This window comes from Scyliorhinus torazame, chromosome 13 (assembly GCF_047496885.1).
Source record: "Scyliorhinus torazame isolate Kashiwa2021f chromosome 13, sScyTor2.1, whole genome shotgun sequence".
Lineage (NCBI taxonomy): Eukaryota > Metazoa > Chordata > Chondrichthyes > Carcharhiniformes > Scyliorhinidae > Scyliorhinus > Scyliorhinus torazame.
Window position 1 is genome coordinate 86,675,627 of NC_092719.1, and position 16,341 is coordinate 86,691,967.

At 49.5% G+C, this 16,341-nt stretch overlaps 1 protein-coding gene across 2 annotated transcripts in view; it reads left to right on the forward strand.

Moving 5' to 3' along the window:
* LOC140388177 (cilia- and flagella-associated protein 54-like) overlaps positions 1–16,341 on the forward strand; it is a 948,449-nt gene that overhangs the window by 381,851 nt on the left and 550,257 nt on the right. For both annotated transcript variants that reach the window (XM_072471937.1, XM_072471938.1), the window contains exon 20: positions 10,900–10,996. In XM_072471937.1, coding sequence (XP_072328038.1) covers positions 10,900–10,996 — 97 coding nt within the window. The remainder of the gene's footprint in view (positions 1–10,899; positions 10,997–16,341) is intronic.

Below are 16,341 nucleotides of genomic sequence, written 5' to 3' on the forward strand. Positions count from 1 at the left end.
TGGAGCATATCGAACCCAGTGATTGGGACCAAGTCCAATTACTTGGGACCAGGGTCAAGGTCCGCCCCGAGAGGCGGGAAGCCCCTAGGGACTATAAAAATAGGGGCCAAGTTCAGATCGACCCTTCTTCTCCGACTCGCAACCTTCGAGACCCTTCGACGAAAGAACAAGTAAGTCTTACTCCAGCGATCGCTACCAGATAGGGGTTCCAGACTATCGACCCATACCAGCCTTTTTGAATCCCTTTTTGAAACCCAATTCGATAGACCATTCATTTCCCTGACCTGGTGGGCCATCACCAAAGTTAAGTATTGGCCTTTAGTGGTAGGTAATAGTCTAGAAGTAGGATTATTGTACAAGTATTTGTTGCTGTATATAATAAATGATCGTTGATTAACATTTACTAAGCGGTGTGCTGCATTATTAATCATTACTTGAGCTTGAACCACGTGGCGGTATCAGAAAGATACCTGGCGACTCGTGAGCAAAGGTGACAGAATTAGAGCTAATAAAACTAAGGTTAATAAGAGCAACAATGCTGACACCGATTAGTACTTATTTTAAAAAACATGAACCTGGCGGAAGGGCTTCTGTGCGGAGCTGAAGAGGTGAGTAGCCATCTTTGCTCACAGGCAAAGGGCCCTGGGGCTCTGGGCTTGCCACACCAGTGCTCAGCTGGGGGTGGAGGACCATCCGCAGGGGTGGGCAGCCATGGGAGGTTGAGGGGGGAGGCAACCAGAGGGCAACCGCACGCGGCACTACCATGCCAGCCACTAGATCGTGTGTACCCATTCCCGGGGGGGCTATCTTTGCCCATCTGCCTGACCAACCATAACCTCAACAGACTGCCAAGGCTTCTGGCCGTGTGGCTGAAGACGATTGCTAATAAGAAATTGGTAATCGTGGTTAAGTGAGCACTTCACACAACCCAAGTGGATTCCCGTGTTTAGGCGTGGATGTGGGAGTCATTGCCTTAGATCCTAATCAGACCGTGATGCCTGATTGGCTGGTTGGGAATCTACACTAAATTTAAAAAATTAAGCACTGTTAAACGAATTAAACATAATTACTTAATTATAATTTAGAGGGGTATCTAAGCCAGAGATAAGAGAGTACTGTATTTAGCTTTCACGTCGTAGAAATCTAGTGGTAGGAAACGTATAGTTAACAGTAACTTTTTAAAAAAAAATTTAAACTTTAATTTACTAATTAATTGACGCAATGTCAATTAGAGGGGTGCAGTGCTCTGACTGTGAGATGTGGCAGGTCCAGGAAGCTTCCAGTGTCCCAGGTGGCTTCATCTGCAGAAAGTGCACCCAACTAGAGCTCCTCACAGACCGCATGGCTCGGTTGGCGCAGCAGTTGGATGCACTTAGGAGCATGCAGGTGGCGGAAAGCATTATAGATAGCAGTTATATAAATGTGGTCACACCCAAGGTGCAGGCAGAGAAATGGATGACCACCAGAAGGGCCAGGCAGTCAGTGCAGGAATCCCCTGTGGTTGTCCCCCTCTCGAACAGGTACACCCCTTTGGATACTGCCGGGGGAATAGCCTATCAGGGGAAAACAGCAGCAGCTAGAGCAGTGGCACCACGGCTGGCTCTGATGTTCAGCAGGGAGGGTCAAAGCGCAGAAGAGCAATAGTCATAGGGGACTCTATAGTCGGGGCACAGATAGGCGCTTCTATGGACGTGAAAGAGACTCCAGGATGGTATGTTGCCTCCCTGGTGCCAGGGTCCAGGATGTCTCCAAACAGGTAGCGGGCATCCTGAAGGGGGAGGGCAAACAGGCAGAGGTCATTGTACATATTGGTACTAACGACATAGGGAGGAAGGGGCATGAGGTCCTGAAGCAGGAGTTTAGGGAGCTGGGCAGAAAGTTAAAAGACAGGACCTCTAGGGTTGTAATCTCGGGATTACTCCCCATGCCACGTGCCAGTGAGTCTAGAAATAGGAAGATAGAGCAGCTAAACATGTGACTAAACAGCTGGTGTAGGAGGAAGGGTTTCCGTTACCTGGACCACTGGGAGCTCTTCCGGGGCAGGTTTGACCTGTATAAAAAGGACGGGTTTCATTTAAACTGGACAGGCATAAATATTCTGGCCGTGAGGTTTGCTCGTGTCACACGGGAGGGTTTAAACTAGTGTAGCAGGGGGGTGGGTACCGGAGCAATAGGTCAGAAGGTGAAAGCATTGAGGGAGAACTAGGGAACAGGGCCAGTATTTCTCTGAGGAAGAGCAGACAGGGAGATGTTGCTGAAAACAGCAGGTCTGGTGGCCTGAAGTACATATGTTTTAATGCAAGAAGTATTACGGGTCAGGCAGATGAACTCAGAGCTTGGATTGGAACTATGATGTTGTTGCCATCACAGAGACCTGATTGTTTCAGGCAGGATGCAAAAGGGGTGGGGGAGCTGCGCTACTGGTTAGGGAGAATATCACAGCTGTACTATGGGGGGACACCTCAGAGGGCAGTGAGGCTATATGGGTAGAGATCAGGAATAAGAAGGGTGCAGTCACAATGTTGGGGGTTTACTACAGGCCTCCCAACAGCCAGCGGGAGATAGAGGAGCAGATCGGTAGACAGATTTTGGAAACGAGTAAAAACAACAGGGTTGTGGTGATGGGAGACTTCAACTTCCCAATATTGACTGAGACTCACTTAGTGCCAGGGGCTTAGACGGGGCATCAAGGAGCATCCAGGAGGGCTTCTTAAAACAATATGTAGACAGTCCAACTAGGGAAAGGGCTGTACTGGACCTGGTATTGGGGAATGAGCCTGGCCAGGTGGTAGAAGTTTCAGTAGGGGAGCATTTCGGGGACAGTGACCACAATTCAGTAAGTTTTAAAGTGCTGGTGGACAAGGATAAGAGTGGTCCTAGGGTGAATGTGCTAAAATGGGGGAGGGCTAATTATAACACTATTAGGCGGGAACTGAAAAACCTAGATTGGGGGTGGATGTTTGTGGGTAATCAACATCTGACATGTGGGAGGCTTTCAAATGTCAGTTGAAAGGAATTCAGGACCGTCATGTTCCTGTGTGGAAGAAGGATAAATACGGCAAATTTCGGGAACCTTGGATAACGAGAGATATTGTAGGCCTCGTCAAAAAGAAAAAGGAGGCATTTGTCAGGGCTAGGAGGCTGGGAACAGACGAAGCCTGTGTGGAATATAAGGAAAGTAGGAAGGAACTTAAGCAAGGAGTCAGGAGGGCTAGAAGGGGTCACGAAAAGTCATTGGCAAATAGGGTTAAGGAAAATCCCAAGGCTTTTTACACGTACATGAAAAGCAAGAGGGTAGCCAGGGAAAGGGTTGGCCCACTGAAGGATAGGCAAGGGAATCTATGTGTGGAGCCAGAGGAAATGGGCGAGGTACTAAATGAATACTTTGCATCAGTATTCACCAAAGAAAAGGAATTGGTGGATGTTTAATCTGGAGAAGGGTGTGTAGATAGCCTGGATCACATTGAGATCCAAAAAGACGAGGTGTTGGGCGTCTTGAAAAATATTAAGGTAGATAAGTCCCCAGGGCCTGATGGGATCTACCCAGAATACTGAAGGAGGCTAGAGAGGAAGTTGCTGAGGCCTTGACAGAAATTTTTGGATCCTCACTGTCTTTAGGTGATGTCCCGGAGGACTGGAGAATAGCCAATGTTGTTCCTTTGTTTAAGAAGGGTAGCAAGAGTGTGTTGAAGAGTGAGCTCTTTGTATTACAGGTGGGGGACCAAGAAAGAGGGATAGGGGACCTACCGCTGAGGAGGGCGGAGGGGAGCTTTCGGTATCTGGGGATCCAGATAGCCAGGAGTTGGGGGACCCGACATAAACTGAATCTGACGAGGTTGGTGGAGCAAATGGAGGAGGATTTCAAAAGATGGGACATGTTACCGCTCTCGCTGGCGGGTAGAGTGCAGTCGGTCAAAATGGTGGTCCTTCCGAGGTTTCTGTTTGTGTTTCAGTGCCTTCCCATCGTGATCACTAAGGCCTTTTTTAAGAGAGTAGGCAGGAGTATTATGGGGTTTGTGTGGGCGAATAAGACCCCGAGAGTAAGGAGAGGGTTCCTGGAACGCAGTAGGGACCGAGGAGGGTTGGCGCTGCCAAACCTGGGGAGCTACTACTGGGCAGCAAATGTGGCGATGATCCGCAAGTGGGTTATGGAGAGAGAGGGGGCGGCATGGAAGAGGATGGAGATGGCGTCCTGCAAAGGAACGAGCCTGGGGCGTTGGTGACGGCACCGCTGCCGCTCTCGCCGACAAAGTATACCACGAGCCCAGTGGGGCGGCAACGCTAAGGATCTGGGGCCAGTGGAGACGGCACCGGGGTGCAATGGGAGCATCGGTGTGGTCCCCGATCAGGGGTAACCACCGGTTTGTCCCGGGGAAGATGGACGGGGGGGTTCCAGAGCTGGCATCGGGCAGGGATTGGAAGAATGGGGACTTGTTCATCGACGGGACGTTTGCGAGCCTAGGGGCACTGGAGGAGAAGTTTGAGTTACCCCCGGGAAATGCCTTTAGATATATGCAGGTAGGGCTTTTGTGAGGCGACAGGTCAGGGAATTCCCGTTGCTCCCGGCACAAGAAGTTCAAGATAGGGTGATCTCGGGGGTATGGGTCGGGGAGGGCAAGGTGTCAGAAATACACCAAGAGATGAAAGAAGAGGGGGAAGTGCTAATAGAAGAGTTGAAGGGTAAATGGGAGGAGGAGCTGGGGGAGGAGATCGAGGAAGGGCTGTGGGCTGAGGCCCTGGGTAGGGTTAATTCCTCCTCCTCGTGTGCCAGGCTCAGCCTGATACAATTTAAGGTGTTTCACAGAGCGCACTTGACGGGGGCGAGGTTGAGTAGGTTCTTTGGGGTAGAGGACAGATGTGGAAGGTGCGCAGGGAGCCCGGCGAACCATGTCCATATGTTTTGGTCATGCCCGGCACTGGAGGCGTCCTGGAGAGGAGTGGCGGGAGCAATATCTCAGGTGGTGAAAGTCCGGGTCAAGCCAAGCTGGGGGCTAGCAATATTTGGAGTGGACAAACCGGGAGTGCAGGAGGCGAAAGAGGCCGGCATCCTGGCCTTTGCGTCCCTAGTAGCCCGGCGCAGGATCTTGCTAATGTGGAAGGAGGCGAAGCCCCCCAGCCTGGAGGCCTGGATAAATGATATGGCTGGGTTCATAAAGTTGGAGAGGATTAAGTTCGCCTTGAGAGGGTCTGCGCAGGGGTTCTACAGGCAGTGGCGACCGTTCCTAGACTATCTCGCGGAGCGTTAGAGGAAGGTCATCAGCAGCAGCAACCTTGGAGGGGGGGGCTGCGGGGGGGTCGTCCTGGGAGCGGGGGGGGAAAGGGGGGACTGCCTGGGAGGGTGGGTGAGCAAGAGATAACATGAAGGGTTGGGGAAACTGGCACGTACGGGAGAGGGCCAGTGTACAAATCTGTGTAAATATATCATTTTGCCATGTATATATCTTACTCTGCGCGATTTCTCTTTTTTTGTTATGGGGGGGAGGTTATTGTTTGTAAGGGAGAAAAATTGTGTTAAAAAACTTTAATAAATATATTTTTTTAAAAAAAAGAAATATGTCACAATTTTTTTTAAAAAGCAAGGATAATCCAGGGAACTACAGGCCGGTACCGGAGCCTTACTTCAGTGGTAGGGAAATTACTGGAGAGAATTCTTCGAGACAGGATCTACTCCCATTTGGAAGCAAATGGACGTATTAGTGAGAGGCAGCATGGTTTTGTGAAGGGGAGGTCGTGTCTCACTAATTTGATGAAGTTTTTTGAAGAGGTCACAAAGATAATTGATGCAGGTAGAGAAGTGGATGTTGTCTGTATGGACTTCAGTAATGCCTTTGACAAGGTCCCTCATGGTAGACTGGTACAAAAGGTGAAGTCACACGGGATCAGGGATGAGCTGGCAAGGTGGATACAGAACTGACTAGGTCATAGAAGGCAGAGAGTGGCAATGGAAGGGTGCTTTTCTCATTGGAGGGCTGTGACTAGTGGTGTTCTGCAGGGATTAGCGCTGGGACCTTTACTGTTCGTAGTATATATAAATGATTTGGAGGAAAATGTAACTGGTCTGATTAGTAAGTTTGCAGACGACACAAAGGTTGGTGGAATTGCGGATAGCGATGAGGACTGTCGGGATACAGCAGGATTTAGATCGTTTGGAGACTTGGACGGAGAGATGGCAGATGGAGTTTAATCCGGACAAATGTGAGGTAATGCATTTTGGAAAGTCTAATGCAGATAGGGAATATACAGTGAATGGTAGAACCCTCAAGAGTATTGAAAGTCAGAGAGATCTAGGTCACTGAAAGGGGCAACACAGGTGGAGAAGGTAGTCAAGAAGGCATACGGCATGCTTGCCTTCATTGGCTGGGGCATTGAGCATAAGAATTGGCAAGTCATGTTGCAGCTGTATAGAACCTTAGTTAGGCCACACTTGGAGTATAGTGTTCAATTCTGGTCGCCACACTACCAGAAGGAAGTGGAGTCTTTAGAGAGGGTGCAGAAGAGATTTACCAGGATGTTGTCTGGTATCGGGGGCTTTAGCTATGAGGTGCGGTTGAATAAACTCGGTTTGTTCTCACTGGAACGCCGGAGGTTGTGGGGCGACCTGATAGAGGTCTACAAAATTATGAGGGGCATAGACAGAGTGGATAGTCAGAGGCTTTTCCATTGGGTAGATAGGTCAATTACTAGGGAGCATCGGTTTAGGGTGAGAGGGGCAAGGTTTAGAGGAGATTTACGAGGCAAGTTTTTTCCACAGAAGGTAGTGGGTGCCTGGAACCCGCTGCCGGAGGAGGTGGTGGAAGCAGGGACGATAGTGACATTGAAGGGGCATCTTGACAAATACATGGATAGGATGGGAATAGAGGCATACGGACCCAGGAAGTGTAGAAGATTTTAGTTTAGATGGGCAGCATGGTCGGCATGGGCTTGGAGGGCCGAAGGGCTTGTTCCTGTGCTGTACTTTTCTTTGATGTGGAGATGCTGGCGTTGGACTGGGGTGAGCCATCGAAACAAACCTGTTGGACTTTAACCTGGTGTTGTAAGACTTCTTACTGTACTTTTCTTTGTTCTTTTTTCTTTGCCTGGACACTGTGTCCGAACACTGCAGGAGGCAACACCACACAAGCAGCAGCCAACATCCAAACACCCAGGGGATGGCACACAGCTCCGGGGAGTTGTCCACGGTGGGAGGGTGGGTGTGTGCCACGGGAGGGGGAGGGTGGGGGGGGGGCGGGGGGGCAAGGTGGAGGGATGCCTGGAGAGATGGGCCAAGGGTTCGAAGTCAGCCCACATTGGGGCAGCACGGTCGCACAGTGGTTAGCAGTGTTGCTTCACAGCGCCAGGGTCCCAGGTTCGATTCTCGGCTTGGTTCACTGTCTGCACGTTCTCCCTGTGTCTTTGTGGTAAGCCTACTTGTGACAATAAAGATTATTATTATTGTGGAAGAAAATGACAGAGGCATCATACTGGTTGTGCACAAGGGTGATTATTGTGCATAACAATTGCCCACTCTCCCGATGATGCCGCCCCCCCTCCCCCACACCACTCCCTCCCCCCGGTGCCTTCAGTGATCCTTGATGTGCTTTAGCTTCCTAGTTCTACTGCTATGTCTAGGTGTGTCCCAGGATGCACTCCCTGCTTACCAAGCCCCATGGTATTCGATGTCCCTGGGTGCATGTCCTCTGGGGCCGGGGGAGCCCCGGTTCACTTGTCGGCCCACCCTGTTCCGGGTGCTGGCTGTGAGATGCGGCCTCATCAGAGGGGTGGTTCTCGTGGAGCTGGTGGCCACCATCGCCACTCCATGGGATGGATCTGGGTTGGCACTCAGTTGCCTCTCTTCTCCATAAGTGCCCGTAGGGCCCTGGGGCTCACCTTGGGATGGAGGGGCAGCTGGTTCGAGCCTTGGCTGCCCCTGCATAATCTGGTTCTGCTAGCCCTGGCAGCACCCCATGGTCTGCACCATCGTGTTAACGCCCTTGGGGATACTCCTCAATGACTGGGACATGCTCTGCAGCAATGCCCAACTGAAACTGGGATAAGCTCCGCAGCGCTTTAGCCATTCCCATGTGAGAGCGGAATATGTCCCACAGAACTTCATCAAGGTCAGCCTGGTACTCGGTACGCTGCGACAACGGACATCGCGTGACAATCGCCAGGCAGGAATGTTCCCTTCCACTCGGGGAACACTTCAGCAGTCAAGGGCATTAAGCCTCTGATCTTCGAATAAGCGTTCTCCAAGGCGGCCTTCAGGACGCGCGATAACGCAGAATCGCCAAGCAGAAACTTATCGCCAAGCTCCGCACACGTGAGTATGGCCTCAACCGGGACCTTGGATTCATATCGCATTATATTCACCCCCCACCATCTGGCCTGTGCTTGCGAAATCCTACCAACTGTCCTGCCTTGAGACAATTCACACCTCTTTAACCTGAGATTATCCCCCAGTGAGTCGGGCATCCTGCCGAGACCCTCAGCCATGGCCATCACCGACTGTATACCGCTTTGGACATCTTCACTAATGCCGCCGACATCATGCACCAGGCTGTCCAGTGCAGTCACCACCCTAGCAGTGTTGGCCTCGATGCCATGCATTGCCAGTGAGATCTCCTTCGCCCGTAGTCTCTGGGACTTCTCCAATCTGTCACGGGTCTCCTGGAGTGTCGATGCCCTCTGAATGTCCTAACCATTCCCAATTGTCTCCATCAACTCTGGGATTACCTCTTCCATATGGCCAGCATTAGGCTGGGACACAGCTGGGTCCTGGGATCCAGCAGACCTCCGACTGCTGTCTCACCTTGGGGTTCCTGCCGCCACCTGATGTGCATAAGCAGCTCTGAAATGCTTAACAGATTGTGCATCAGAAGCCTGACCACTAACGTTTCCCCCCAAGGTGCGTGTATCTGCGTTGGTGTAGGGTAGGGATGACAACTGTAACACCTCGATCGTGTCTCCTTTGGAGCTTCCCTCTGAGGTGGTCTCCTGGGAGGCTGGAGAAAGTGCCACCTGGGATGGGCCGGCGCCATTGGCTGGAGGACCTGTGGCAGAATGGTCATGTGGTCATTGGGAGGAATGGATCAGTCAGTAAGGCAATAACAACTCATGCTTGAGACCCCGATGGTTCCTCACCTCTGTGGCATCCACCAGCCTTCGCGATGGTGACCGCTCTATCCTCAGCCACCCAGTCACCTCCAGGGCCCGTTCCTTGACTGAGGTGAGGATTCTTACGTCCGGCACCCGACCGCCAGTCTGGACCCTCTCCTGACGGTTGAGGGAGAGCTTTTCCTGAGGAGACATAGAGAAGGCATTGTTAAGCACATACATGGTTCACGGTGGTGGGAGGAGGGTGTGTGAAGGAAGGGTTGGTGGAGGATTGAAGGGAGGGGGGTTGAGGGAGGGTTGGGGAGATTGAAGGGAGAGGTTGGGTGAAGTAAGATTGGGGTCGCATGGAGAATTGGGGGTCGATGCTCACGTGGGGGTGAATAGGTCTCGGGGTGGAGAGGGGGTTTGGTATTGACTAACCCATGCTGCCAGGTGTAGGTCGTTGATCTTTTCCCGGCACTGGAGGCCTGTCACACACCCGGCGCACACAGCTGCGGGCTGCTCTGTGACTGACCCTCCGGGACTCACGGGGAAACAGGTCATCCCTCCTGGCCTCCACTATCCAGGAGCCAAATCTGCATCCCCGAATCTTGGAGCTAGTATCCTGGGCGCCATTGTTGCGAGCTGGCTCGGGTTGGAACATAGAACATAGAACTGTGCAGCACAGTGCAGGCTTTTCGGCCCACGATGTTGTGCATGGGTTGACTGAGCAAGCAGTTCTGCTCAACCTTGTTAGCGGGGGGGCTGGTGGGCGTGGTGCCGGCGAATTGGCTGGTGAGCTTTCATTTGCGGTGAGAAGCCTGTGGGACCTTGTTAGGTGGACTAATTAACGATGAATAACATTGCTGGCCTCGCTGGGCCGAGCACCGGGAAGCTCGTGGCACTTTCCACTCGCTACCACACTTGGAAATCTTCCTGAAGAATCCCACCCCCTTTCTCTCCCTAATTCCCATCTCTGTCACCAATCTCTAAGCCTACTCCAATCTTTCCTTGAACCTCACCCCATTTTCAATTCTCCCCTATTGCCCCATCTCTGTCTTCGACCCCAACGCCCTCTGATCTCTTCTTGATGCAAGCCCTTCCCCAACTGATCTCTCCTGTCATCCCACAATCTTCGCCACCCATGATCACCTCAGATTCTCTTGACCATGCTCTACCCCGACAATCTCTATCTGCAGCATATACTTACTTGTGCCCTTTTCTTGGGTGTTCCTTACCCAACAAGCAGCCAAGCCTGTTAGTCAAGTTGGCTTCGGGGCTGGGAACCAGTTCAAAGAAGCTAAAGCTCCATGGTGTCAGGACCATTCGTCTTCCACCATTGAAACTTGGCCCCATTAAGTATTGGGGCTAAGGTATCTATCAACATATTTGTGGTATTCCCATAAATGTAAGAACTGCAAGGGTTCATGAAATGTTTAGATTAGCCACTAGAGGGATCTAAAGTTACAAGTATATAAATCATTGGTGCTAAATCTTGTGGGGAGAGAAGTGAAGGAGATAGCTAGAGTACAGACTGAAGGAAAGATAGCGTGAGTGAGAGCAGATCATAGTTTTTAATAGTGTAGAGATTAGTTGTAAATGAGTGTAGATTAAATGTTGATTATCAACCCTATTATTTAGGAGTACATGTCAAATCCAAATTAGTTGTGTTAATAAATGTATAGCTTTGTTCAAGTTAAAGCTATATTGTGGTCTTTGTGAACACTACGCCAACCATCCTGAATTTAGCAACACAAAGAACACCACAATATGTATTAGTTCTTTGCTTTCCTCAATACATAACAACCTTTTGTTTTAACTGAACAGGCGGAACAAAGCTCTTCTTGGCAAAAAGAAAACATCTGGGAAAAAAACTCCAAGTAAACCCCTGAAAAATACAGCAGTTGTGGTAGAGTATCACAATGTAAGTTAAAACTGGCATCGAGAGTTTTGATTTATGGTTCTATTTTACTAGTTATCTGGTTTGGATTCCCCGCAACGTGCATTGTTGTCGCAAAAGTGCAGACATTTTGTACTGAGTGTTGTGGATAAGCTGAAATCCATTGCGACTAAACATGAAGAAAATAATTTGTGCAAAATGCAGGATTGCATTTATAGCTTATAGCTTGCGAGGCACTGTGCCACCAGTGGAATTATTTATACTTATACACAGAATGTTGTCTGGGGAAACACTTTGTCACTTTCCTATTGGAAACAAAAATCAAAACATGGTACAGCAAAGGAGGAGGTTATTCGTCCCATCAAGAAGGTACCAGGTCTATAGTTCCACTAAGGTTCTTTCCATCATCTCTGCAATTTCTCCTCTTTTAGTATTTATTCAATTCCTTTTTTGAAAGCTACTGATGTTTCTGCCTCCACCATCCTATCAGGCAGTACTTTCCAACTTCTAACCATTTGTTGCATAAAATACCATTTTGTCACGTCGCCACGGGTTATTTTGCCATAGATGGGAGGGTCAGCCCATCAGGATATATCAAGGCGTGGGAGCAGAATTGGCTAGAAGGCATGCGGGTTTTAGAAGAAATGGTGTTTGATTGGGATGGGATAAGCCTTTGAGTGACTTATAAAGAGAAGGACAGTTACTTTGAGGCGGCAGAGGACGTGGACGAGTTTGTAAAGAAGGAAGGGTTGATGTTGAACTAATTGTGCATTTGTATCTGTATTTGTTATGAGATACTTGTATTGTGGGAGAATGAATGTGATTATGACAATTTTCTTTGTTTTTTTTCTCGACAAGTTTGGAGTTTGTATTTTTGTGGGACGGGTGTTTTTTTCTCTCTCTCTGTATAAAAGATGCTTTGTACATACCTGTAGATGCTTTTGCAGTCTGTTTTTGTTTTTTGCTAGGTTGTACTCGTTCAATTCTCCCTTTTTAAAATCAATTTCTTGGCCTTCCTGTTCTGTTTTCTAAAAGCTCCCAACCGTCAAGTTTATGACTATTTCTGGCAACTTTAGAAGCATTTTCTTTTAACCTTACATAATCCTCAACTTCCTTTGTCAACCATGGTTGATTGGTTTTTTAGGGGAGTTTGAACCCTGAAGGAATGCTGAATGCTATGTAATAATTAATTGAAGACTCTCCATTGCCTTTGCACAGCCTTACCTTTTAAAGTATCCTCCCAATCCACCTCAGCCAATTTTTCCCTCATGTTTTCATAATTTCCTTTATTCAATTTTATCACCTTGGCTTCAGATTGAACTTCCTCACTTTCAAACAGATTGTAAAATTCTATCATATTCCATAGAATCCCTGCAGTGCAGAAGGAGGTCATCGACCCTCTGAAAGAAGACTCTACCTTAGCCCACAACCCGCACTATCCCTGTAACTCCATCTAACCTTCACATCTTTGGACACTAAGGGGCAATTTAGCTAATTGACTAATGGTCCAATGTGCAGGTTAGATCGATTGACCATGATAAAATTGATCCCTCGTGTCCAGGGATGTGGGGTTATGAGGATAGACCGGGGGAGTGGGCCTCAGTAGGGTGCTCTTTCAGATTGATTGATTGATTGATATTTATTGTCACATATGCCGAAGTACAGTGAAAAGTATTTTTCTGTGGCCAAGGGAATGTGCACAGTAAGTACATAGTAGATAAAAGAATAATCGACAGAGTACATTGACAAATGGTACATCAACAAATAGTGATTGGTTACAGTGCGGAACAAAGGCCAAACAAGCAATACATGAGCAAGAGCAGCATAGCGCATTGTGAATAATGTTCTTACAGGGAACAGATCAGTCCGAGGAGTCAAGCTGTGGCGAAGAAGCTGTTCCTATGTCTGGATGGGCGAGTCTTCAGACTTCTGTATCTTCTGCCTGAAGGAAGGGTCTGGAAGAAGGCAAGCCTGGGTGGGAGTGGTCTCTGACAACGCTGTCTACCTTCCTGAGGCAGCGGGAGGTGTAGACAGAATCAATGGGAGGGCGGCAAGCTTGTGTGATGCGTTGGGCTGAGTTCACCACACTCTGCCATTTCTTGCGATCTTGGGCCGAGCAGTTGCCATACCAAGCTGTGATGCAGCCGGATAGGATGCAGTCCATGGCACATCTGTAGAGTCGATGTAAATATGCCGACTTTCTTTTGCTTCCGTAGGAAGTGGAGACATTGTTGGGCTTTCTTGACTGTTGCATCAACGTGAGTGGACCAGGACAGACTGTTGGTGATGGTGACCCCAGGAACTTAAAGCTATTAACCATCTCCACTTCGGAGCCATTGATTATAGACCGGGGGGGGGTTCATGTCGAGCTTTGCTTCCTGAAGTCGATGATCAGCTCGTTGGTCTTCCCAACATTTAGAGAGAGGTTGTTTTCGGTACACCATGAAACCAAGTGATCTATCTTCCTTCTGTAGTCTGATTTGTCGTTGTTTGAGATACGACCGACCACAGTCATATCATACACACACGTATCGATCGAATTGGAGTTTAATCTTGCCACACAGTCTAATAGTATAGGGAGTACAGTAGAGGACTGAGCACACATCATGGCGGGGCCCTGGTGTTGAGGACTATTGTGGAGGAGGTGCTGTCACCTATCCTGACATTGCGGTCTGTTGGTGAGGAAGTCAAGAATCCAGCTGCACAGGGAAGGGTCAAGTCCAAGATTGCAGAGTTTGGTAATTAGTCTTGTTGTGATTATGGTGTTGAAGGCGGAGCTGTAGTCTATGAACTGCAGGTGAAGAGTCAATAGGCCAAATGGCCTCCTTCTGCACTGTAGGGATTCTGTTCTACCCTAACTTTGGACTGTGGGAGGAAACTGGAGCACCCGGAGGAAATCCACGCGAACATGGAGAGAAGATGCAAACTCCACAAAGACAGTTGTGAGGCAATAGTGCTAACCACTATGCCACCGCCCATGATCCGTATTAGAATCCCCTACATAGTAGCAGAACATGAATGCTACCCGCTCAGTGCCACTGCATGAATACTGTATGCCAAACATCATGGCAATTTGGAGTTTGGAGAAGGAGGAGGGGTCTGAAGTGGTTGACAATAAAATGACTGGTATGGAAGTGATGAAGGGCTATGGTGGACCTAAGAGATCTGATCAGTTACCGTCATCCATGCAACATACACATGGATATTTTCCTCGGCTATAAACAAGGTTGTCATAATATACACCTGTATAATCATGGTGCAGACACACACACACACACACACAATGATGGACATGCAGTGGGACCAATCAGCATACACAACACCGCAGCCAATCACCAGTGAGAGCACACGCACTATAAAGACAGGGGACAGGAGAGTTCCCGCTCATTCTAGTAGCAGCCAGCTCGGAGCACAGAGCTCACAGCCTGCAACACAGACATTCACCATGTGCTGAGTGCATCACCTGGTTAGGTCTAGGCAAGGGTCAACAGTTAAAGCTGGTATTTCATTTACCCACAGCTCAAGTATGTTAATATAGTTAAACTTATGATAAAATAGAGTTGCACCACTTCCAGTGTTGGTGACCTGTTTGTGATCCAGAACACCCAACACATCATGGTACAAGGAGTGGTTGCATACTAGCATCTGAGACCCACCTGCAACTAATCAGCATTCCGGCATCCTGAAGTATGGAGAACATCAACCCACCGCCGCTTCTCCGCATCGCCGGCTCCTCAGCCTACAGTGACAACCAGCAACGGTACCCAGGCAAGATGTTCAAGATACGGGTTCTGCAGCAGCTCCAGTGCCACGGCGATCTCCGGGAAAACTGGTGGGCATTCCGGCAAAAGTTTGAAATCTTCCAGCTGGCAGCTGAACTTGAAGACCTGGCCGATCCTGAAAAAACAGAGCTTCTCCTCACCATCGCCGGTGCCAGAGCCGAAGAAATCTTTAAAAAATTCAAGTTCTCCAAGGGGCAAAACAGGAGCGACTTCCAGGCAGTCCTGGACAAATTCAGCAAATACTGTGAGGAAAACATACTCCAACCAGCAAGGAAAGGTAAGAGAAGCGCCAGTACTCACCTCGAGGCCGAAATCCCGGAGCAGAGATCGATTTTGGTCGGCGGGCATCTTTCTGAAGGGACTACACTTGCGCAGTTGCGCGACGCCGCGCATGCGCAATCACGAAAACGGCCACCAGTAAAGGAACCACGATCTGCGCATGTGCAAGCGCCTCCTACGTGCTACGACACGCGCGTCATGACGTCAGAGGCCCCGGACCACGCCCATTTAAAGGGGAAACGTCCCAAATCAAAGAAAAAATCTTTTAAAACTGCAAAACAACCTTCCTTCACCTGGAATGACAGCACAATGCCTCAAATTGAACCAGGAAATGAAATAAACCTCCGAAGAACCCTGCAACAAGCAGTTACCTACCCCCAAACCGAGTCCGATTCCGACTTCCCGCAGACCAGTGACACCGAGGACCCGAGGGAGCCTTTTCGAGTCGCTGTTATAACAAAGAACGAATCAAAACCACCAGCCACTGTCAGTGCACAGCATTGATCCAGACGACGCCTCAACAGCATTGATCCAGACTGGTGTGCCATCCTGACGGTCAACTGATCCCAGATACGATTCCGCCTGGACACTGGTGCTGCCGCTAATCTCCTAGTGTGGTCAGCCTTTCAGACCCTTGGGGTTAAACCAATCATTCTTCCGTCGACCTGCCAACTCGTGGACTACAATGGCAACGTGATTACTGCTCCCGGTTCATGCCAACTCGAAGTGACGCACAACTCGCGAAAAGCCATCCTTCCCTTCGAGATCGTGGGCTCCTCAAAGGACTCTCTGCTAGGCGCACAGGCGTGCAAACTCCTAAACCTCGTTCAACGAGTACACTCTCTCTCTCCAGAGGACACGTCTGCCTTCCAGGATGCGGACTTCAGGGCGCAACTCAATGCCATCATCGACCAGCACCGCAACGTTTTCGAAGGCGTGGGAACGCTTCCATACACTTACAAAATTCTGCTCAAACAAGACTGTGGTTCATGCACCTCGCAGAGTCCCAGCACCCCTCAAGGACCGCCTCAAGCAGCAGCTGCAGGACCTCCAGGACCAAGGAGTTCTCTCCAGAGTGACGGAACCAACCGACTGGGTCAGTTCCATGGTGTGCGTAAAGAAGCCCTCCGGCGAGCTCCGGATCTGCATTGACCCAAAGGATCTGAATCGCAACATAATGAGTGAGCATTAATCTATCCTCAAGCGCGAGGAGATCACTTGTGAGATGGCGCGGGCCAACATCTTCACCAAACTTGACGCCTCGAAAGGATTCTGGCAAATTCAACCAGACACGTCCAGCAGAAAGCT